General features: G+C 38.6%; 1 protein-coding gene across 5 annotated transcripts; it reads right to left on the reverse strand.

Annotated features, from left to right (window-relative positions):
• Window positions 1-32: 32 nt before the first annotated feature.
• mcf2lb (mcf.2 cell line derived transforming sequence-like b) lies at window positions 33-23,229 on the reverse strand. Of its 5 annotated transcripts, none has more exons than XM_053234309.1 (31): window positions 22,907-23,229; window positions 16,757-16,840; window positions 14,021-14,135; window positions 13,089-13,179; window positions 12,776-12,895; window positions 12,553-12,669; window positions 9,992-10,141; window positions 9,774-9,898; window positions 9,549-9,663; window positions 9,322-9,441; window positions 8,921-9,112; window positions 8,373-8,564; window positions 7,778-7,934; window positions 7,486-7,544; window positions 7,085-7,164; window positions 6,909-6,975; window positions 6,282-6,397; window positions 6,098-6,167; window positions 5,900-5,992; window positions 5,721-5,813; window positions 4,868-4,993; window positions 4,518-4,739; window positions 4,113-4,205; window positions 3,943-4,021; window positions 3,703-3,760; window positions 3,085-3,200; window positions 2,919-2,984; window positions 2,596-2,670; window positions 2,185-2,294; window positions 2,029-2,101; window positions 33-426 (listed from the first exon to the last, which is right to left on the reverse strand). In XM_053234309.1, exons 1-30 carry the CDS (start codon window positions 23,220-23,222, stop codon window positions 2,048-2,050), a joined length of 3,471 nt encoding a protein of 1,156 aa, XP_053090284.1. In that variant the 5' UTR covers window positions 23,223-23,229; the 3' UTR covers window positions 33-426; window positions 2,029-2,047. The 5 variants fall into 5 exon arrangements, with proteins under 5 accessions (XP_053090284.1, XP_026783841.3, XP_026783838.3 ...); XM_026928040.3 differs by having other exon boundaries at window positions 2,023-2,101; XM_026928037.3 differs by lacking the exon at window positions 22,907-23,229 and adding an exon at window positions 18,001-20,417 and having other exon boundaries at window positions 2,023-2,101.
• Window positions 23,230-24,737: the final 1,508 nt, after the last annotated feature.

Here is a 24,737-nt window from a genome sequence, read left to right on the forward strand (position 1 = left end):
GGATTTTCCAGGATACCAAAACATATGTTGAAGATTCAGTTTTATTTTATATATACATATACATGAACAAAATCCTATGACTATAGACAGACATACAGACTTTACATTAGGGGAAGTACAGGCACGTCCATAAAACAATATTTGCATATATGATATGCTAATTATACGTGGAAGTTAAGGCTGTTCTCATGCAAAGAAAAAGCTGAGATATGCTTAATGTGAGGAGCATTAGACTTAACCACCATAACAGCTGCACACTGGAAGTTCACTTTCTTTAAAGGGCTAGGAACACTGTAACACATGAAAGTGTTTGACACTTTGTGCTATATTGTATGAGGGAGTAAAATTTGAAGAACAGCAGGTGCTTTTTGAAGAGTAGTCTGGTCTCTTTTTCTCCAGGACAGAGGCTCTTGGAATCACTTTAATCTGTAAAAATACAAGATAAACTTTTTTCTGAAATTAAAAAAAATTCATGTCCTAAACCTGCTTGATAGTGTTGTACTGCATAGTTGTGTTTCCCAAGACCTCAGGTGCCTCCAGGATGTCAACATCTTTGCTCTCTCCAGGTAATAATGAACACTGGATACAAGGTACATATGTAATGGGAGCTCAGAAAGGGAAAATTTGGATCATTTGGGTCTTTGAAAGACTGGTTTGGGAAGCACTTCTGTATGTGTTAGAAAACCATTGTTGATGGAGCAACTGTATCTGTCAAAGAGGTCACTGCAAAATACCAAAAATGGATTGTGTAAGTTTAATAATGAAAAATACTATTACGGAGGTTGTAAACTGGTGGACGGCAGTCCCAAGAAGATTATTTCAGTGGAACAAGTTCTTGAAAAAATACTGCAGCAGAGCTATTAAATGTATATAAATCTCTAAGTTCTCCCACACCACCCCATTGCTACGCTCCCTCCACTGGCTTCCTGTAGCTGCCCGCATCAGATTTACAACACTGATGCTTGCCTGAAAGCCAAAAACGGACCAGCACCCAGTTATCTGAAAGCATTTATCACATCCCGCACGGCACCACGCTCCCTCCCTCCCATCCTCTACCACTGCTCGACTGGTCTCACCATCTCTCAGGGTACATGGAAGGCATGCTTCGAGATTCTTCTCTGTTCTCACACCAAGGTGGTGGAATGAACCTCCCCTCGATGTCCGAACAGCTGAGTCACTAGCAGTCTTCAAACGATGTCTTTAGACATCCTAATATAGTTAAATTAGCACTTAAAAAAAAACCTTTGTATTGTCTGAGCACTTAGTTTACTATATTACCACCTCCAACAGAGTTGTTGGACTGATGGTGTTCTTAGTTTGTGACCTAGCAAACCAGTATCAGAATGTATTTATTGTTAGAGACTTCAAAGCACTTTTGTAAGTCACTCTGGATAAGGCCGTCTGCCAAATGCCGTAAACGAAAATGTAAATGTAAATAAATTGGCAAAGGTTCAAGGACTCTAGTTTTCTTAAAATGAACCAACTCAGCTTCTGTAGCAGATCCTCTGTTGCTGCTTTCTCCATTCATATGTATTAATGTCAATTATTTAGCAGGTCATTGAACAAGAGACTAGGCACAGAAAGGGGAACGTTTTCACAGACTGGAGAGGTGGGTAATTGAACAGCTTTTTTTATTCTGATACTGTTCAAAGTAGTTTTTTGTTATCAGTTGTTGTATTGATGCAGGATACCCTTTTGGATAGGGTTTGCCAAGGTTGGTGTGGAAGAACTCGAGTGGCCTGCACAGAGCCCTGAACTCAAAGCCACAGAACACCTTTGGGATGAACTGAACCACTGAGTGCATGCCAGGCCTTCTGACCAAATATTAGTACTCAACCTCACTAATGCTCATGTGGCTGAATGGGCACAAATCCCAACAACCTTCCCAAAAGAGTGGAGGCTGTTATAGCAGCAAAGGGGGACCAGCTCCATATTAATGCCCATGATTTTCGATTTGGATATAAACATAAACCATGTGAGTACATCCAACAGAACAGGTTTTAAAGATCATGTTTCACTTACTATGACCTTTTTATGGTTGTCCTTCCTATGATTCTGTCGCTTTGGGTTCTTCATCTGCAGCACTCATGCTCTCACAGTCCTAAAATACAAGAGTTACAATGAACTTCAGTTATGGAAGTTCTCTTCCTTGAACACACAGAGAAAAAATGGACATGTACGTACAAGTTTATTTTCTTGTTCCTCCTCTGGCTCAGAGGTCACCTGATCTTCAGGGATGAAGTACCCATCATGCTCCACAGAGGGATCTAATGAGGCAGAACCTTTAATCCATCCTGAGAGAGAAATATAAAGAAAGTGTTTAGAAAGAAAAGAAGGTGAAGAAACTGATGTGAAAGAGGAGAACACAGATTGTAGAGCATGATGGTAAGTGAAAAAGAAAAGCAATCACTACCAAACCATTACTGTAGCAGTCAGAGACGAGATCATGTGTCAAGTAGCCCATATAGCAGACAGAACATGCACAAGTGCGGAGTCAGTGACAATATCAAAGTGCAGAAAAGCTCTGAGTGACACACAGTATACAAATCTAAAACCCCATGCCAGCCCTAAGAGCTTGTGAATGTATACAAGTACCTTTCCTACGATTCTGAAACAGGCTCGATGTACTTAACCACCTGACTCCACTTAAATGGGGGTGTGACCCTGTTTCTGAGAGGAGAATGACCAATCAGAATTGCATCATGGTTTGGCATAGCACACATGCTGTTGTTTATTTCCTCTTCAGTAATTATGGTACTTGTTACCCTTCAGGATCTGGTTTCAAAAACATAATATACACCAGTACAGTTCTTGATGAAGAACAGAGCACTGATGACAAAACCGTATACATTAGTTCTACCTATCCAGTCTGCTAAGGTGATAAAAGAATCCAGTGTGTGTTTGTTAGGATATGGCACCTAAAGGCGTCGGGTCACTTTTGATATCTTGTCGCTTGGGTTTGGTGTCCGAGCCGGAGAATGAACCTGCAGTCCAAAAAAAAAAAAAAAAAAAAAAAACAGTTAACAGATGAAGGTAGGATGTGGATCGAACACTTTCTTCTTCTTTCATTAGCTTTGTACTCACTCGATTTTCTCTCTGGTTTTTTGTCACCTGGGCTGCTGGGTTCTTTGCCTCCTTCCTCTTCTGTCCTCTGTTTCTCCACTTCTCCATTCATATTACTCAGTCCATCTCTCACTGGTCTACACATTAACGATTAATACAGGACCATAAGTCAACTATATTTACACTGCCAATTTAAGATTTTTTTAACAACTGGAGTTTATTTTGTCTCGTGCAGGGTAAATTTCTGACTTGTGCCCACTGTTCCAAGTGTTGGGATGGGCTCTGGATCCTAGATAAATTAGGAATTTATGAATGAATGGATTTTATTATTTTTGAAAAGTATCAGACCTGGCTTATACTTCTGCATCTGAAAAAGTATTTTCCAATTAAATCTATATTGTTTCCCATAAAGTTACAACATTTGTCAGTTTACTTAAGTCTATTTCTTTATTAGACTTTCTAATATGTGAATGTTTAAAGTAAGACTTTGATGAAGAATTGATGAAGAATTTTGATGAAGAAGTAAGACTAAGATGTAGAATTTGTAATGCAGGGTGTTCAAAAATGTTTAACTGGCAGTGATACATATGAAATATGTAATTGTGTGTAAATAGCTGTGTAATCTGTGTGTGTATTCACCTTTCAAGTGAATTGTCCTCTGTAGTTAATTGAGCAGTAGTCTTCTGATGGCTAGCTTCTGTAAGACAAATAAATGAACTCTTCACTTTTAAGTGTTCATAAACTGACTGCAGTGATTCTGATAACACACAATTTCAGTTAGCTGAGTATTAAAGAATCCAACCCTCTCTGACAATAACCCTCCCATACAAGCCATGTGAGGCTAATAGTCCTATATAATAGTCCTAATAATTTTAATACCCCTGCAGGCCTCCAGCTGTCCTGTTAGAAGTTTCCGGATTTCTCTCACCCAGATAGTCTTAATCTCTTCGGATGCCGCCTATATAACAGAAAACAGAAAAATATAGTCTGTTCTTAATATAGTCACATATGAAAAAGCAGAGGGAATAACCTGTACAACACAAACACACCTGCACAGTGTACACCTCATCTCTGGAGCTCAACCAGATCTCAAACTTTTTATTGTCTCCTTTGGCATGTTCAGTGATTCCAATGGAACTCATCTAAAAACAAAAAAAATGAAGAATTCATAATTCATATGGTGATTGACTTCCAAGCATCCAAGGACCCACAGTTCCTAAGTCCACTCAGTGTTTAGTTATCAAAGATATTTTAAAATGGTTTAAAACAAAATATCCTTACTGAAAACATGAATAGTGAATGATCAATCCATTCACTATGATCAGAGACTGTAGTATCAAGCTGAAGAGAAATAGAGCTTTACAGACTCACTTCTCATGTTAGAGGTTAAAAAAAAACAGGAGAAAGCTTTACAGACTTCCTTCCTGCCACAAGCCACAGACACACACACTCACACTCAGCTCCTGTTTGAAGCTGTACGATGGAGCTTTTTCATAGCCTTCGCCGTTTTCCTCACGTCTCTTACAGAAGAGCAGAGCTTTCTCATGTAGGAACAGGTGCCTCTGCATGGGCTTGAAACGTGCCAGCTCCATCATCTTCACATGGCCACGCTTATGTTCCGCCCACACACTGAAAGAACCCTGCATCAGCAGCCGGCCCAGGTCGCCAAGGTTACCCTGCCAGGTGTCAAAGGTAATTGACAGCATCAGTCTGAACCCAAAGCAATTTTGAAACTGGATTGGATGGAGTGGAGTGTGGATGTGTGAGAGTCTGGGTGTTTGTGAATCGTTATCCCGTGTCTCACCTCATATCCATTAATTGCAATGAGGTGCATTGAATCATTGACTGCCTTCAGAATGCCCAGTAAAGATGAGAGAGCTGCCTGCAGCTCGACTACACCCTCGCAGCCTTTACTGTACTTAATAAGCTCCTGTAAACAGACACAAAAACACACTAAGAGGGGTCTGCATTTACATTTTGGCTCCATCTACTGGCATTGATCAATAAAGCATAAAGTATGAATTGGATAATGAGGTGGGAATGTATAATGTGACACTGTTATTTTCAAATATCTGCTTCAGCTTGGCTTTTGAGTATAAGTGTAGAAATGAAGAAATGTTTATACTGTGTCCAAAAGTCAATTGTCAGTTTGCAACGTCCCTTGTAGGGAATCTTCATCTCTATTGTAAAGGCTGAAAGTTTGTGGCTGAAAGTGCACCAAAAGTTTGTTAGATGAGGCAAAGAATTGAGTCAACATGACACTTCAGCAGCAGAACTTGCCCAGAAAATGCAATTGATTTCATTTCAACTTTGAAACAGCAAAAAAAAAAAAAAAGAAAGAAAGAAAAAAGAAAAAAATTGAAAAATTTTTTAATAATTTTGAGTGGAATGAATAATTCTGCTAAAGCTACAGTGTAATAGGACTGGTTATTAAATGTTGCTTATAAATCTTCCTAACAAGTTCCCTGTGTTTCTAGACTTTCTTCATTTTCCATCTGGCTTCAGTAAACACAGATAAACCTGAAACGATTTGGGATTTCACATCTTTTATACTTTGGAAGGTTTTTGACTAATGCACATGGCTGTTGCTCACTTTTCCTTGTTCACATGTATACACACAAGCACACACTTACAGAAATAAATCCGCACTAAAGTACCTTCAGTAGGAGTTGGTATTTAGTAATTCTCTGAACAGGCTTCAGTAGGTAAGAGTCCAACCCCAGTTTGTGTTCCAGTTTCTTCTGACATTCCTGTTAGCACATAGCAGATTTGGTTATGCATGTGTGTGTCTACAGTACCTCCTTCTGTGTTCATGTGTGTGTTTCTGTGTGTTTGCCTGAAAGAATGCACAGTCTGAGCACTGTCTCCACAGGCTCTCAGATCGAGGTTTATTGTGGCAGTATTTCTCATAAATCTGCAGGTCTCCCATCTAATAAAATGTCAGAATCACATTATTAAGTTAGTAAACCACTGACAGCCTTCATGTCTTGATTTAAATTTTACTTGTGCTTGTTACTTTTCAGGACAAACTCACCCTCTCCAGAAAACAGCGGCCCACGAGCTCAGGGTGATCAGTGTAAGTCTCCAACTCTCTCAGAAATATCCTGAGAGACAGAACCATGGTGGTGTGTTTTAAAAACAATAAAATGTTGCCACACTTTCAAACAAACCTCAGTTATAAACCAAATGAAACCTCTGGTTCATTAGACAGTGCTCACGTTTTGTGGAAGAAGTAGATCTCCTGCATGTTGCCAAACAGCACATTCTTTTTGTTCTGCAGGGCAGCGGGGATGATGGAAGCCATGGCAGGGTTGTCCATCTCGGCAGCATAGCCCTGTAAGGTACGAAACAGCACATCATTACCATGTCCTCCATGTCAGTTGAACTGGGAGGGAAGGAACAGACTAAAGGGTAAGACAAACTAATTTTCTATAGGACCCTGTTGCATTTGCAGAATATGTGGTTTCGTTTTTTCTGAAGCAAAATTAACAGTCATGTATTGGCTTTATAGGTGCTCTATAATTCTTTATTCTATAACACTCAAGGCATTTTGTTTTAAAAAAAAGAAAAATCTATAGTGCCTCAGAGATGTGATCTGAAGGCAGAGTTGAGGTGGCAATTGCTGTGGTATCTGCACACATTTTTTATACATTTATTCTTAATTCATTTCTTTTATAATGTTAAATTACTATTACTACACTTTCTAACTTGTCGTGCTGCTATAATGTGTGAATTTCCCTCTGGGATGAATAAAGTGATCTATCTATCTATCTATCTATCTATCGAGCTATCTATCTATCTATCTATCTGTTTACTGTTTATGATTTGCTGGTAAGATGTATTACCTGTAGAACACACAGAAGTTCTTCTACATATGCTCTTTCTGTTTCCAGCAGCTCATTCATTACATGCCTGCAACCGCACACAAAAACAAATACATACTAAATGCAAACCATCTTGGAAAATATCTAATTTTTGTAGAATAAGTAGAACCCTCCCTTCTTTTTAATCCCTGACAGACCTGCGGAGTACAGCCAGGTTTTCCTCCTCATCTGACACTGAGGCAGTACGGCTGCCTCCATTATTTTGCTCAGAGGACACCTACACACAGAAGAGCTATGTGTTAGTTAAGTCAGCTAAGTGTTCCATGCAATGGGAAGAGTACAGTTTTGCAGCTCTGAAGGTCTCTTTAAAATGCTTCTTCCAAACATAGAAGGTGAATGATTTATTTTAGGTTTATGTAGTTTACACATATACTGTATTTTCTTGTGGCACATATGTTTATGCAAAATGATGAAGTGAAGAAATATACAATTCAAGCACAGGAGCTGAATAAGAACTAAGTTTCCACCACTTGATCAGAAACAAACGCAAGGTGCTTGTATGGTTGAACAGTGAAATGTGATCATAAAAATAGCTTACTTCATTATAGTCACTCTGCGAGTCTATACTATCATAGCTCTTCCCACAGTCTCTAAGAGCTGAAAGAGAATATAGACATTTTATTTAGAGCATTTCAGTGGTCTAGTACTAGCAGTAAGTGAAGGAGTCTGGACATTAGACATTCAGCATAGCCTGGATGATTGAAAAATCCCATAGACATTTCAGACATTTCAAAGACAAATATTGAGAGAGAGAGAGAGAGAGAGAGGGAAACAGGCCATTTCACTTGAACGAAAGAACACAAATTAGAGAGAAGATACCAGACACTGACCTGGTGAGGAAGGAGGTGATTTAATGGCTTCAGGCGTTGGGGCTACAGGCTGGACCGGGCGTGTCTGTTTGGCTGCTAGCTTCTTTAGACTGACCCTCCTTTTCTCAAACATCTCCTGTAGCAAAGCCCTCTTTTCAAACACTTGCTCTACTTGTTCCTGTAACACACATACACACACATGCATGCTTGAGAAGACATATTGGCAACAGACTGCACTTTTGAAAAGTATATCAGCCATAACAGTATTTCTCTATGAACATAATGCACAATGTCCTTTTACCTGAATCACAACTTGCTAGATTCTATGACTATATGATCTTAAAACATGTCTGAACACTTCCCCCTTAATAAACCAGTGTAATAACAGGAGACATTTGAATATTGAAACATATACCATGTGTCATCATTGTATGTTCAGTTTTACTCAAATTTACCAATGGTGTCTTCAGTTCACTACTGTTACTTTATAAAAAAAAAATTGGCAAACCACTGTATGGACACAGTTTTTACACTTTTACCAAAGGTTTTAATAAAACATGTTATGAGTAAACAATGTCTGGACTGGAATGTGGCTCTCCTCGTGAGTGCTCCTCACCTTCAACTCTTTGTTTAACATACTTTCATACTCTCTGCAGAACACACACACATCCCACTGCTGCAGCTCGTTGGCTGTCCCCATGTAGCCCTCCAGCTCCTGGAGTGCGGACTCCGCCCCCTCCTGTGACTGACACTTGTCAAGCTGCTGAGATGCCAGCATGTAAATACCATCATCACACCATTTACACACCTGAGAGAGAGGGAGTTAAACAGTGACACAGACACATGTATAAAAAGCATTTTGTAATCCAGCAAAAAAATAAAAATGTAAATTTTTAAAATGTGATTCTTTGAGATTCAGTCCCTCCTTAATATGGAATTTGTCCTGTAAATCATCATTATGTAGCAACAGATGATAATGTACGATAGTAGAATAATGTAATATTCATGAATATTAGCAATTTTCTGTAAAATTAACAGTCCTCCATCACCAAAAAGTCATGACCCATGTACTGTATATATCTGCCTATCAATAAGTATGTACATATGGATAGAGATATTATGGTAGGTCGTAGGCCTATATTTGTGTGTGGTGTGTGTTCTCACTCTCTGCAGTTTCTGATGGAGCTCGATGGCCTGTAGCAGCTGACCTCTCTTCGCTTTGAGCTTCTGTAAGAGTTTATCTCTGGCATTTTGCAGGTCAGCACACTTCATCTTGACATTGTCATCACTATTTTCACAGCTGTCAATGAAACGTTGGCCTTCAATAACCAGGGCTTCCATTCTGTCCAGAAGTTCCTGTGGGGAAGAAGGAGGGAGGTAAATGATAGAGATTGTGGTCTCTGATGAGAACCGGGCCACCATTATATACACACATACATATATATACATACGTGTGTGTGTCTATATATATAAATAATATCACAGGCTATAGATGTGTGGTCATTTGTTGTAGAACATGTGTGTGTGGTTATAACTGCATGTGTATGTAGGGTGAAAAGACTTACAAATGATTTGTCTTCCTGATCAGTCAGTTCTCTGAGGAGATGTTCTGTGTGGGTTTGGCTTATTCCTACATGTGAGAAAGCAGCCAGTCTGTCAGTTGCTAGCTTCAGCTCTGCTGACACCTGAAGTGAAGATCATAACAAGATTATTTTGACACAGCCTACTAGCTCCAATTATTACATGGGTAGTGATGATGCTTTAGTGTTGACTTAATGTTAAATTGTGTGACCTGCTGAAAGTTGTGCTCAAACTGGCAGAGTTGCAAGCACAGTTCCAGCTTATTCTGATGCTGTAGCCAGAAATCATCAAATGCTGCAGAGCTCTCATTTAACTGAGACAGTAGCCTGAGAAAACAACAGGAAGTATCTATTATGCATTTTGAATTATGAAAGTGTAGACTAAATTGTGGTCCATTCTAAATACAAGTGATGTGGGTTCTGGGCTCTATATTCACCTATGCACAGTGGCCAAGTTCTCCAGCTGGTCTGGGTTTAGAGTGCTGTCTGGGTCCCTGCGCACTGGTTCACGGACGTTCCCCAAGATCTTACGCCCTTGTCCCAGAGCTCCCGCCAGCTCCTCCTTTAGGGAGCAATTCAATTCAATTTAATTCTGGGACTGGTATCCCTTCGGCAGAATAGGCAAACCTGAATAGACATTTTAGTTGCATTGTACCTTCATGTTATCTTTCTTGCTGCTGTGTGCGTTGAGCAGATTGCTGGTTGCTAGAGGGGTGTTGGGTAGCTCAGTCTCTGCCAGTTCCCTACCAAACACCTGCAGTCTCTGTGTCATCCTCTTTACTAAGACAGCAAAGCCTTCTATGTCCTACACATACATGGAAACACAGCATGGGCTAAAGTTACAAGAGGGGAAAACCTCAAGTGATAATAGCATCTTTTGGTGCTGTGTGGAAATGCTTAGATTGGGTGTATATTACAGTTGCATGTACCCTCTGAAACAGTACTGTTGAAGATTTTCATATTATTTCTGCATTATTGTTTTGTTTGCATAGTGTCACTATATTGCAGCTGCGATACAGTTGTGTTATGACTAGGGCTGGGTACCAAAAATCTGTACCCAAAAGGCAACAACCATAACATTTAGGTACCTTTGAGTACTAAGTATTCTACACAGAAGAAGAAAACATTGGGTTCCACTCCTGTCAAGAGAACAGGGATATGATGCTATGGTAGGCAACTGGACAACTGAAGATCAGTAAATCTTTGGTTGTTCCAATCTTTAATTGCCCAGTTTGGGTGAGCCTGTCCCCACTGTAGCCCCAGATTCCTATTCTTGGAAGACATAACTGGAACCTGCTGTGATCTTCTGCTATTGGAGACCATCCACTTCGAAGTTCAATGTGTTGTGCATTCTGACATGCTTTTCTGTTCACAACAGTTGTAAAGTGTCACTGAGATGCCATGGTGAAAGTCACTGAGATAACATTTTTGACTTATTCTGATGTTCGATGTGAACATTAACTGAAGCTTTTGACATGTATCTGTTACGCATTGTGCTACTGCCACATGATATATACATACACACACAGTTATGATACAATATATCACCAAAAGCTTGTGGACACCTGACCATTACACCTATATATGCTACTTGAACATCCTAGTTCAAGATTTAGTCCCCCTTTGCTGTTATAATAACCTATACTCTTCTGGGAAGGCTTTCCACTAGATTTTGGAGCGTGACTGTGGGGATTTGTGTTCATTCAGCTATAAGAGCATTAGTGAGATCAGACACTGATGTTGGTGAGGAGGTCTGGGGTTCAGTCGGTGTTCCAGTTCATCCCAAAGGTGTTCAGTGGGGTTGAGGTCAGGGCTCTGTGCAGGACACTCGAGTTCTTCCACTCCAACCTTCACACACCATGTCTTCATGGATCTCATTGTGTACGGGGGCATTGTCATGCTGGAAAATGTTTGCGCTAGGCCATTAGTTGTTTAACTGTAATGCTACAAGTGTCATGGTCTTGGCCAAGGCTCCAGTTTTTTCCAGTTTCCTTGTGTTTTTCTGTTTTCCCTTTCCTTGTGTTTCCTGTGTTTGTCTCTCCCTCTCTTCCTGTTTGTTTGTGCTCGTGTGTGTCCCTGGGCATGGCACTCCACTCTGCTCCCCCTCCGGATTGCATCAGCCCACTCACCTACTCCTCATCATCGTCTCATCAGCCTGCAGAACATAAACCCTGATTCTCCAGTCACTCATTGCCATATCATTCCGTCTACCTGTGTGGCACCAACACTATGGCCTCTGAGTGTTTTTGCTCCGTTCTTTGTTTCCTCATGTTTTGCCTTTTGTGTAACCCTGTGTATCCTGTGCTCCATGTCCACCTCTCACCCTGCCTGCTTGCCTGCACTTCACAACTCCCAGCCTTGCTTCACCTCCCATGTGGCTCATGGACAGAGTGTCTGACTCTCATTCTGCCAACCAGCGTTTGAGTCCTGGCCTTGACAGAAACACCAAGCCATGCTTCCTCCATTGTCAGCTCTCCCCCTTTGCCAGCTAGTCTTCCACCAATTCTACCTTCATTAATCTGTCAATAAAACCCATTCAACTTTCTCACCCAGAGTCTGTGTTCTGCTTTTGGGTCCAAAACCATCATTGGTCATAAAAACAGCATACAAAGACATCCTATACAATTGTGTGCTTCCAACTTTGTGGTAACAGAATGGGAAAGAACGACATATGGGTGTGATCTACGGTAGTTTCAATAATAATAAGGTGTTTTGTTTATTTTCACAATTCTTTCAAATGCTAACCAGCTCTAGTTATGACTACAATATAATATTTCTGTTTTGAGTCCATTATTTTACTGATGCAGTTTTGTTTTGGCTTTGATACAGTTGTTATGGCTGTGTTGTGTGCAGTGTGTTGTGACTATGTAATGACTGTCACAGTTTGTTATGGCTGTATTGTGTTACTGTGTTATGACTGTGATACAATTGTTTTATGACTGATATACAGGTGTGTTGTGGTACCATTGTGTTATGGTTGTGTTTGGCTGTGTTACAGTTTGGTATTGCTGTGTTGTGTTACTGTGTTATGAATGTGATACAGTTGTGTTATGGCTATGTTGTGCTACTGTATTATGATTGATAAAGTTGCGTTATAGCGTATTATGACTGCAATACAGTCGTGTTATGGCTGTGATCCAGTTGTGTTTTGGCTGCACTGTTCCACTGTATTATGGAAACCATGTTTGTACATATCTGTATGGTGGAGCTTCTTACTGTGCGATGGGAGATCCAGGTGTTATGGCAATATTGCTGAGTGCCACCTAGTTCTTGGGTCAGCTGACTTTGGTCTATATACGAATGTAGCTCAGCCACTGAGCTCAACATGATAACCTACTCACACAAAAATACACATAACATATACAACATGTTCTTTACACATCGTATGTGTAATGTACTGTATACAGAAACACTGACAGATAAAAACTTGCTTACTTACCGGCACTTTCATCTTGAAATCATCTCCATGGAATTTAAATAAAATGTCTGAAAGAGTGCGCTGAAGGAGTGTGTGAGGCCGCAGCACCAGAACCAGCCGTAGGATTCCTGGGAAGCCACTCTGGAAATATATAACAAAATAGTATTCAAATAATCCTATCCTATTTTTGCAGTCACATGATCAACACCAATTTTCCACTTTTTTAAACCTGTTGATGGACAAATATCTTAATACAATAAATATACTGGCCCTCCTATCACTGATTATGTCTTCCCAGTGTCATTTCACATAATTAATGCACTCTCACACTTACCGAGATACGGACTAATGTCCCTTTCACACATGCCCAGCGATCCTGGCGCCTGTCAATCACTAAGATGAAGCCCACCCCTGCTGCACTCAAACTGAAACACACACAGACATTACTGTCACCTCCAGAATTATTAGTACCATTCAGGAGAATAGGCAAAAATGCTGGTATAAAATAGGCATTATACACAAGCTATAGAAATTACTTATCACTACTGTACCAAAAATCATTTTTATAATAACATTTTCTCTCAAAATCCACATGACAAAATTACTGACACTCCTAAAGAATATATGATATACTCTGTTTCACAACTATTGCCTTTGACCTAATATAAAATTTTGTTATCTATCACCATGGGAAAAGCCAATTAGCTTTCAGTACCAAAGAGGCAGATGGTTTATATCCATTATAAAGCAGGTAATAGATATAAATGGATCATTGATGCCCTGGTTCTGTTTTGCAGCTGGTGGTCCAGTGACTGTCATGAAGATTGGTAGCAACATGATATACTAGCACGAAACTGAATGCCACTGCCAGGAGCTTTAAGACTTGGCCTTAGATGGATCATTCAAGTAAATAATTAAAATCAACAAAGACAGGGTTGAAGGAATGCAAAATCTGTATTTTGCAATGGCCATTTCAGTCTCTGGATTATATGGTTTTTCTTATGAAGTTATGGTCTAAATTGAAGTGCAAACCTAAAAATATAAGAGTGCTTAAAAGGTTGCATGAATCCACAATACTCTACAAGGAAGATGGTCAGGTTTTTTTTCCCTCCAAGGGAGACTTCACCAAATATTAACTGTGTGGGGTGCCAAAAGGAGCAAGGAAAATGAGGAGCAGAGAAAAATTACTAATATACCAGAAGATTTTTAGAAATCAGAAATGAATAGAATCATTTTAATAAATTCCATTTAAAACTGTGACTATACCTGGGAACACTTGTTAGATAGGTGAGAACATTGTGAAACTCTTGATCACTGATTTCACCAAACGATGGGAATTCTGGAAAGATAATGATAGGGCTGCCATCCTGCCCTCTGCCACCTAAAGTAAAGTCAAAGCAGACAATAGTAAAGAAAAGATCTCAGCTGTCCAACCAGCAGGGGGCAATCAGGGACAAATTAAGCTTGGGCTTGGGCTACAGTGATGGCACAGATTCTTTTACACACAAGCATATGACTGAAATCCTGTGATATACTTGGATCCATCAGCTGACAATCTGACGTATTCCTGATACTGTACGTTTCTTCTTGTATGACTGTTATTTCCTTAGTAAATACATTCCAGACAAACAATGTGGATACGAGACAGAGACACACTAAACTGTGATGTCACTAAACCCCGCCGGTTAGAAATAGATCACTGATCTGTATAATGACTCAATTATGAGTACTGCGTGTTTCATGAAAACAAATTTCTCAGGTTTTTGGCAGTATAGGGAAAAGAAGAGCGAGGAGGTATGGTGATACACAGAGAGAGAGAGAGAGAGAGAGAGAGAGAGAAAGAGAGAGAGAGAGAGAGAGAGAGAGAGAGAGCAGCTGGGCAAAAGTCCCCGAGTCTGCCACGTGATCAAAATATTAATCTGGCTAGTCATGCCTATTCTTCCTGTCTCCATGACAACAGGGTAGAGCCTACACAGTCATGGTTTAGTTCAGTGTGTTTCATTTAAGAGGAAACAAATCTGTCAGCAGCTACTAATTCTCTCACTCTCATGCACATGCACTCAGGTGACCCTCTGTTGTTCTTTGGCATATAATTTTTAATGATGCTTCAGAAAAACTATCATGTGCAATATTGACTTGCAGTGAATCTGGCTAGTTTCTTCACTTCAAGCTTCTATTTACATTTTCCAGCCCAGAAATTAACAACTACCTCCATGCAGAACAAGGCTAGTCAGCTCTGCAATATTCCTCAAAAAGGAAATACACAAGGCATATGTTTTTTGTGCAGAGTGCATGAGGTCAGAAGGGGAAAGACAGCATACCTCGGTTGTGTTTTTACTGTAATTGCAATTCACCTCACAGGCAGCAGAGGTTAAAAAAGAAAGCATTTTTCTAATATTATTTTTTTCCTTATGTGTTCAAAACCTGAAATCTGTGCAGTTGTGTACTCTTATCTCTACACTAACTGTTCGTACATGCTCCTTCTGTTTGCAAGATTGTGAGAAACCATGGGTATGACATGCAGTATAGTTGTTACACCTGTTACATTTGTACTGCATCATGCTTCAGGTCCTCTCAGGCTGTTAAGAACAGAAAAAGCTGGCAACATTAAGACAGAAAAGACACACACTAATATTCGTCCACTTAAGAATTAATTGCAATAGATGCAGAGTACTTATATTTTTTAGAATAATAGAATTATAGTTAAACCATAGTAACCATATATAGTTATAGTAATTATGGCTACTATAATATAAGAAAAAAAATAAAATGGAATAAAAAATGAAAACAAACAAAAACAAAAAGCAAAAAAAAATGTGTGCATTTCTCCACAAGTGCACAATGGATCACTGAACACTTTATTAGGAACACTACACTAATACTGGGTAGGGCCTCTCTTTGCTCTCAAAACAGCTTCAATTCTTCATGGCATGGATTCCACAAGATGTTGGAAACATTCCTTTGAGATTCTCGTCCATGTTGATATGATTGCTTCACGCAATTCCTGCAGATCTTTCAGGTGCACTTTCATGCTGTGAATCTCCCGTTCTACCACATCCCAAAGGTGTTCTACTGGATTCAGATCCGGTGACTGGGAAGGCCACTGAAGAACACTGAACTCATTGTCATGTTCATGAAACCAGTTTGAGATGACTTTTGCTTTGTGACATGGTGCATTATCATGCTGGAAGTAGCCATTAGGAGATGGTAAATTGTGGGCATGAAGGTATGCACATGGTCAGCAACAATACTCAAATAGGCTGTGGCATTCAAGCGATGATTGATTCATATTAATTGGCCTGAAATGTGCCAAGAAAACATTCCCCACACCATTACACCTCCTCCACCAGCCTGAACTGTTGACAAAAGGCAGGTTGGGCCCATGGATTCATGCTGTTGGTGCCAAATTCTGACCCTCGAATCAGTCTGGCCATTCTCCATTGACCTCTCTCATCAGCAAGGTGTTTCTGTCCACAGAACAGCTGCTCAGTGGATGTTCTTTCTCTATTGCACCATTCTGAGTCAACTCTAGACTCTGTGTGTGAAAATCCCAGGAGATCAGCAGTTACAGAAATACACATACCAGCCCGTCTGGCACCAACAATCACACCATGGTCAGAATCACTGAGATCACATTTTTCCCCCATTCCGATGGTTGATGTGAACATTACATTGCTGGCCTGTATCTGCATGATTTTATGCATTGCAATGCTGCCACACGATTGGCTGATGTGATCATTGCATGAATGAGTAGGTGTATAAGTGTTCCTAATAAAGTGAATGAATATTTTTTAGCACTGAGCAGATACAGATACAAATATATAGGTATTGCATTACACTCCTACTGTACATGTCCACACTAATAGCAATCATTATTACAGTAATAACAGTTATAATTATAATAACAAAGTCTGACTTTTAAGATAGGAAAGGGACATTTATGGTCATTTTACAAAGCAAAGGATGCTATAAGATGACTAATTGAACTAAACTAAATTTTACCTGACAGGAAGGCAAATTTCTTCTTTAGCTCAAGGATGATGTCAGCAGCACAGATTGGACTCGTCTCCTTTTGCATAATCTCATCTGTAAAAATACACACACAGTTATGTTTCAATGAAAAGACAAACACACACAGACACAGCAGTAGCTATGTGGATGACAAAATGAATATATCAAATAAAAGTTTAATTCTTTCTAATATATTCATGTTTGGTAACGCTAGACTCTAGAAAACTTCATATATATGTGGCAGAGTGTGTTTTCTTATGTTTTTTTTTTCTTTAGATAGAACTTGAGTGTTCAGTAGTGAGTACAAGAGTGTATTTTGCCCAGAGGGGCTCCCACGCACAGCCTCAGACAACAGGTAAAGGTGGGACAGAGTACTGTATGAAGAACATCACCCCTCCCTCACCTGAGGACAAAAACACGCATACACTGATAGAGATGCTGTATGACTTGAAACACACCACAATGATTTCTGAATATTTACAAAGGTGTAATTAAGAAACAAGAGAACAGTGGTAGGCTTTCGGAGTCAGGTTCATGCCCTTGGGAAATTCACACAGTCTCAGACACACACACACACTCAGAGGGGCTCAGAACTTTCATTGAGCTACTGTTACAGTGGGCACTAGACCCAGTTAACTGCCTCGAGTTAGTGAGTCTCACATGCGTATCCCTTTTCCCATTCCCACAGACAGACAGGCACACACACACACTCACTCACACACACACAATGCATAAGATAAAAGATAAAAGCTCTAAATATACTTGTGGACACTGAGAGTCTTGAGAGTTTTGTGTTAATCTTTTTTTTTCTCAAATACTAACTACAACTTAACAGCATAAAGCTGAAAATATCATGGACAAATTTGGACCACATTCATGTAACAAAATAATGACAAAAACAATATGCTAATATAGTCAAATAAGTGTCAAATAAGATTAAAAAGTACATTTAAAATAAATTAAGTAAATAAAACAATGAACATATTACTGATTAAAAATAAACAAAATAAATACAGTTTAACATTTAAAAAAATTAACATTTAAAGTGTTAATGCGTGCCGTCTACACAAAGCTTTTTATTTGTGTTTAGACTTGTAAAATATGTTCACTTCCACTCACAGATTGTTTCTTCTCTTCCATCACACACTCACATAGTTTGCTTTTTTAGACAAGAAAGCTCAGTAAAGTCTGTTGCAAAAGAGACAAAGCTGTTTATTTTTCCTTCTATAACTTACTGTAGAGTTGACGGCAGCAGAGGGTCAAGTGGTGGTATTTTTCTGCCTCTTTCAGGGGAATGCGTACACATCGTCCTCTGTTTTGTACATCCATCTCTTCTGACTGTTCTCCACCTCAAAGCTACTCTCTCATGGTCTAATATATGACGGCTATTAGCCACATCCAGCTTGTGTGGGAACTGGCTACCTGAGACAGGTGCTTGAATCAACTAACATATCTCTCTCTCTCTCTCTCTCTCTCTCTCTCTCTCTCTCTCTCTCTGTTTCTCTTTCTAACACAGTTTCAGTAAATCCTACACCCCCTATCATAAGAAACCCTTTCTCTTACTCCTGACAGTCAACAGTCATTAATGAATGGATGTCTGTGTGTGCATGTGTGTGTGTGTGTGTGTGTGTGTGTGTGTGTGTGTCTGCGTCTGTGTGTGTGTTTGATCTTATCAGGCCAAGTGGTATAACAAAGGCTGGATTCAGGCCATTCAAATGATGTTGTGTGCTATCTGTGGCCAACATGGTGAAAGTTACAGACCTCAGAGTCTTAAACACAATGCATCCCTGCAGGTATATTTCTATTTATTTGTACAAAGATAAAACATCCTATTGTTAAAGTTATAAATGTATGCAGTTTCCATCTTACCACAAATTTAGTCAATCAGCCATGATCAATTTTTTCACTGGACCTATGAGGCTAATGTTGCTAATAAGTCTGCAAAGGTTCTTTCTTCAGTTTAGCTATTTGATACATTAATAATATTTGTAGAAATCACTTCTACTCTTCAATTCAACCAGCAAACTTTGGACCAAACACCTCTAGCTGAGTTGATCCTGGAACAAAGTGATACGAGTACAGATTGTGTGAGATGATTTCTGTGATATGTTGCAAATGAACAAACATGACATGCTAAATATCCTATCATGGTTTGAATATGTGATGATTTCCCCTCTCTTCCTCAGATAGTGTGAGATCACTAGTAATAAAGAATCAATATGCAATTATTTTTGACACTTTGACACACTTAAGTTTTAATACTTTTAGTAGATCTTCCCATTTTGTGATCATTTTGTAATTTCAATTTGTTGTCTAAGTCACCTAGTCATGTGACTACTTCCATAACTTCCTTCTGACTGGCTTATGTATATATTTTAAATAATGTCACATTTTTTAAAGAATAAACCTTTTATTATTTCATTACAAAATTGATCATGACAAAAAAAAATATCCTGTGCACTAGACATTATAAGCAGGATGTTTCATCTCAACATGGTTTGAGGTGAAAGTGTGATGATTTTGAATGTAAAGCTATAAACCTCCCCTTATTATTAGCTGTGTAGCACCACTGCAAAGCTACAGAAGGAAACCTCAGACACTAAACATTTTTGGTTGACTTTTGGTGTAAGGGAAAGTCATGTCAAATTACTTTTTGGCCAAACTGATCTATAAGGATTTGATAATGATAAAAACAGAGGACAAACATAGGAAGATACAAGGAAGAGAGAAAGAGAGATAAAGAGAGAGAAAACTAACAGAAAAATACAATTTGACCAGCGAATATACAGTAGCAACTAATGCTGTGCCAAATTACTTGAATATAAAAATTACACCATTAGTCTTTAAAATAATAAGTTGATTAACTACTTTAAAAAAAAAAAATTTAATGGACACATCAGTAATCACTGATATAGTGACCTTCTTCACTCTTGGTAGACCTGTTTTTATAAATTAACCATGCACCAGTAATACATGTGAAAGTAGTCTGCATTTTAGCTAACATGTGAGGAAATAAATACGTTCTAATCACACTCACCCAGACCCCGTGTCAGTGTCATAAGAGGAAACTGTCCTGCATCGCTGCCCCATTTGACTCGCCGCTTCCTGGTCTTCCTTAACATGTTGTTGCTCTGCTCTTCTGCCTAGAACCCCTTGCTAATAACAAAACTGGTACACACTATAAAAATGCATCTATATGCTCCTCGACTCCTATAGTAATAATAATAATAATAGTAGCAGCTGTGTGTCTAGAGGCCTACCACCCCCACCACTGTACTTACTGAACTAGTACTGAGGAAAAGCCTCAGCTTTGTTTGCGTTCCTTGTGATGTCTGGTTTTGTACTCAAGTCCTGCTACACACACACACACACACAGACACACATGAGATTCAAATGATGTTGTGTCCTACAAAGCACCTCCAGCAGGGATCCCACAGGAAGCTATATAATTTACGCAGACTTTCCCCTCTCTATCTCAGATCAGTAGTAATAAAGAATCCATATGCAATTATTTGGCACTTTCCTAAGTTTTAACACTTTTAGTAGAACTCCTCATTTTATTTTATGCAACGTTCAGTTTCCATTCTGAAAATCACCAAGTCATGACCACTGGCTATTTCATAAATTCCTGCAGACTGCCATTATTTATATTCAATTCCATTTCCTCTGTATAGCACTTTAACAGTAGACCTTGTGACACAGAAGCTTTACAGAAATCTGCATGAAGATATAAGAATTTTTCAGCATTTCTGCTGCTAAAGTCCTATATTTTCTTGGGTCTTTGTGTGGAGGAACCATGTTTAGTGATGACAACTAGAAAGAGGAAATTGTCAAGGGCAACAACAATTCTCTTTGTTACACAAGAGTGTGATGCTGTTCACCTGTAAGACTTTTCACTTTCAGCTTATACATTATTTGCAGTGCTGAACTCAGGCTGAGGAAGAACTGAGTCTTTAAAGATGCAATTTGTCATTTTTTTAGTCTTCTGTTATGTGCAAAGTGGAATTGCATTATATTTTCCCCTTCATCTGATTCCACCCTCACTGGTGAGACTACATAAGACTTGTGAGTGGCCTTTAAAGGAAAAGAGTAGCTATTCTAGCTGGGCAGTGGAGCTCATTTCTGGGCCAAAGAAATTAAATATAAACCAAAAATGCAAAAACTAGCAAGAATTAATGCATGGCAATACTGCAAATAAATTTTTTCTAAAAGACATATTTGTTCAGGCTAGAGATGCTGTTCAGGATTAGTTTTTACATGGGTAGGTGCGATTATTACAGTCCCTGTAAACTGACTTGTAGAAATAACTTGGGGTTATATAACTATATATCCTGTACATATAGGGATCAGTAGTAATAAAGGGATCAAGGTGCAGAAGTCTAAGCATGTGTCAATAAATTCTGTAAAGCAAAGATGCCATAAAATAAAATAAATAAAAAAATAAAGTTATTTAAATAATTAGATGAAAAATAATGAAAAACAATAATGAAATGACACAGTAATAAACTGTTTATAAACATTTTTGGAATGATCACCCTTTGCCTCAGGCCTTTTTATGGTCATGCAGTTTTATAAGAAAACTGGCTGGAAATTGTTTCCTGTATCTTTTTCTGCAGCCTCTGTTACTTTTGACTATCAATATGTTACTTTCAGTGTTTTCATGACACCAACCACTATGCTGTCAACTTTGCATGTTCTTAATATGAATATACAAATGCCTAAAGGAAGCTGGGCTGTTCAGAGGAAATTATTACTTCTCACTATAATAAGTAACTTCCTTGTGATAGTCATATACCGTATCCTATCAGCAACGAGCATGTGATGTTCAGTAAGGACCTACCCTTTCCATTTTGAGTTAATGTTTTTTTAATGTTTTTTTTTTTTTTTTTGGTTTTATTGTTCCGTTTTCTGATTTGATGTTGTGTTTTTGGTTTGTTAATGTGTTTTGCACTTACAGACATTACACTTGTCTAAGTAGTGACACTCCTGGCGGTTTACTAAACTATCGTGTTTTAGTACAGGTATAAACCTACCTACAGTTGGGTCCAAAAGTCTGAGAGCACTAGTAAAATGCTTCTATTTTGCATTCTTTTCTAATTTAATACAGCAATTTTCATTACAAATTATATTATTCACATGAATATTATATATTCAAGATACTGAAAATTTTTAAACCTTCTGTTTATTTTGAAAAAAATTCCAGATTTTCAATGTGGTATCAGACTTTAGGACCCCACTGTACATGTTTGCCCATGTCACCTATTAATGATCAAGTCCAGTGTAACAGTGCTCTCCCAGACTATTGTTATATTAAATATTATAGTAAATATCAAAGCAATCAGTTTACATTGAAAATATGAAATGCAGTTATGTAAGACTTGCAAATTTGACTTATAAATATGGAGGTCACATGATGATGATGCTCACATCATTTAGACACACCCACCTCTAAATCTGTACCAGTCTGTCATTAGACATCCTTCAGTAGCATCAGTTACTGCATGACCCAAATATCTTCCCATCTGAATTTGTCCTTAGGGAATCACTGAAAGATTATTATAGGTCTAGAAATACTTTACTAATCTTACAAAAACAATCCTGTATTTCCATATACAGGTAACAGGTAACAAAAATGAGCAAGAAAATGTCCAAAGGATAAAATGTTCCTAACGACCTTTATCTAAATATAATTTGTACTGATCTAATGAACAAATCTAATTGTGATAATAGCTGTAATCTCACAGTGAGTGGGATTGCCTGCTCTCTCTCACTAGCAGGCACCTACACAAACAGAATATAAAAGAAAACCACTTATATTCAGTGAACATCAATTGTGTCTAGCCACAAAACACAGAACACAGGGAAAATGGAATAAATTCAAGGGTTTATATTTTTTCCAGGAACTTTTTTTTTTTAATTTTCATTTATTAAAAAAAAAATGTTAAATATGTCATGATATACCAAATGCAGTAGACATTTGACATGTTTCCCTGTCAAATTTTTAAACATTATCTTTGCCCTTGAATTCATGAACAGAGTTCTGGATAAAAACCCAACGGACGGACAGATGTACATCACAAAAATGGCAGGAAAACACAAGAAAACGTGATGTTTACTCCCACATAGACACACACTCCTTACCAATGTTATGACTGACATAGCTCAGTCTACGCAGCAGCTCTTGCACAACCCCCTTCTTAGTGCTCACCCAGACCATCGCCATCCTCCAGCCGTGAGAGCAGGAGAAAGAGATGAGAGAGGAGGGTGGGATGCAGAGGGAAGAGGAAAGCAGAGAGAAATGCAGCCTGTTGTACCTGCTGGCAATGCAGTCTTGCCTAGCTATGCACAGGAAAATGGAACAAGAGCGCAAGGAAGAGAGGAGACAGTATGATTGTGTGTCTGTGTGAGAGAGAGATCTACACACGTAGAGTCCATAGGAACAGACACGCATGTGCATGAAACCTGAAGAGCTCAACCTGTGATATGGTGCCACCTTCAGCACCATAGCTGCCCCTACACCCTGTTTCTGCAAAAAGACAGTAAGAAATAAGGACATTTTAAGTCAGATGAGATAAATAGGTCCAAAATGTAATCAAGTTTTGGACTTGACATAAAAAGTCATGTGTGAGAAAACGGATGTGCGAAACTGCTGGTATTGTACAATCAAACATAAATAGATTAGAGTAGATAAGATTCAACTTTTGTCACTGCACAGAGTAAACATATGCTGTTTAGCATCTAGAGAGTGCAAGAGTAGAAGTGCAGAGAAAGCAGATAAATAGGATGGCAAGGAATATTGTATATGTACAATGTGATAGTTACATACAGATTGTAGGAGCCATATGCATAAATAAGCTTAGAATAATTTTTACTTGAATTTTTACTGTTTAATTTTTTTAGTTCATTTTGTTTAAGTCAATATATTTGTACTTTACAGGTGATGAATGAGAAATACGTAAAGGTGTGTGTATCCCAGGACACAGTGCGTGCTGGTGCTGGTGACTGTGGCGTAATACGGAGTAGCATATTTTTTTGGGGTCTCTGAATCATACCTGGGGAAAAGACAACTTTATCAAAGTTATTATATTTATTATAGAGTTCTTATAGCCTGTTTAACAGGTTCACTTGAATCCCAACCCCATCCACTCAAAAACAAGTAGGAATATACAGTACTGTGCAAAAGTCTTAGGCACCCTATTTTTTTAGTACAAACTTTGTTATAGATTTGTATTTTATGACTTCTACATTATTGATTCAGTACAAAAACATTTTAGATTTCCAAGCATTAGTTTTCCAGCACAAAATTAAATGTTACAGAAAAATGTTTGTATGTCAGTAAAGCAAGCAGCATATTACATAAGAGACACTTTTCAGACAAAAAAACATAATGAAGGCTGCTGGGTTTTGCTGTAAAAATAAGAAGCAAGTGCAACAGTCAAAGTCTCCAGAAGAACTGTAGCTACTTCTGCAAGATGCTCAGTAACACTTACAGCTCATTTCCTTATAAAACTGCACACACTGTACCTGAGACTACTATTTATTTTTTTAAAGCAAAGGACTGTCACACCAAATATTGACTTTGTTTCATTTATTACTGTTTACTGCTCTTTATGGTGTTATTTTTAATGTAGAAACATTTAATTTCATTATTTTTGAAGGCATCTTTGCTCTACAGCATTTCTTTGCATGTGCCTAAGACTTTTGCACGGTACTGTGTGTGTAAATAATGCTAACTTGGACATAATGTGTTCTGTGTAAGTTCAGGAGTAAAATGTTCTGTCTAAAGATTATTGCACATATTTGAATACCATTCTCCATTCTGCTGATCCTACACAGGGTCACAGGGAGCCTGGAGCCTGTCCCAGGGGGCTCGGGACACCCTGGAGGGGGTGCTAACCCATCACAGGGCACGATCACACACACATTCACACACTACAGACAATTTAGAGATGCCAGTCATCCTACAATACAT

Source organism: Pangasianodon hypophthalmus, chromosome 5 (genome assembly GCF_027358585.1).
Source record: "Pangasianodon hypophthalmus isolate fPanHyp1 chromosome 5, fPanHyp1.pri, whole genome shotgun sequence".
Classification (NCBI taxonomy): domain Eukaryota; kingdom Metazoa; phylum Chordata; class Actinopteri; order Siluriformes; family Pangasiidae; genus Pangasianodon; species Pangasianodon hypophthalmus.

Coding starts and splice junctions, on each gene's coding strand:
- mcf2lb (XM_053234309.1), bottom strand. CDS start 23,222: ATGCACATGCGTGTCTGTTCCTATGGACTCTACGTGTGTAGATCTCTC. Junction 2,985..3,084: donor AAAACCAGAGAGAAAATCGA/GTGAGTACAAAG, acceptor TTTGGACTGCAG/GTTCATTCTCCGGCTCGGAC. Junction 2,671..2,918: donor AAGTGACCCGACGCCTTTAG/GTGCCATATCCT, acceptor TTCTCCTCTCAG/AAACAGGGTCACACCCCCAT.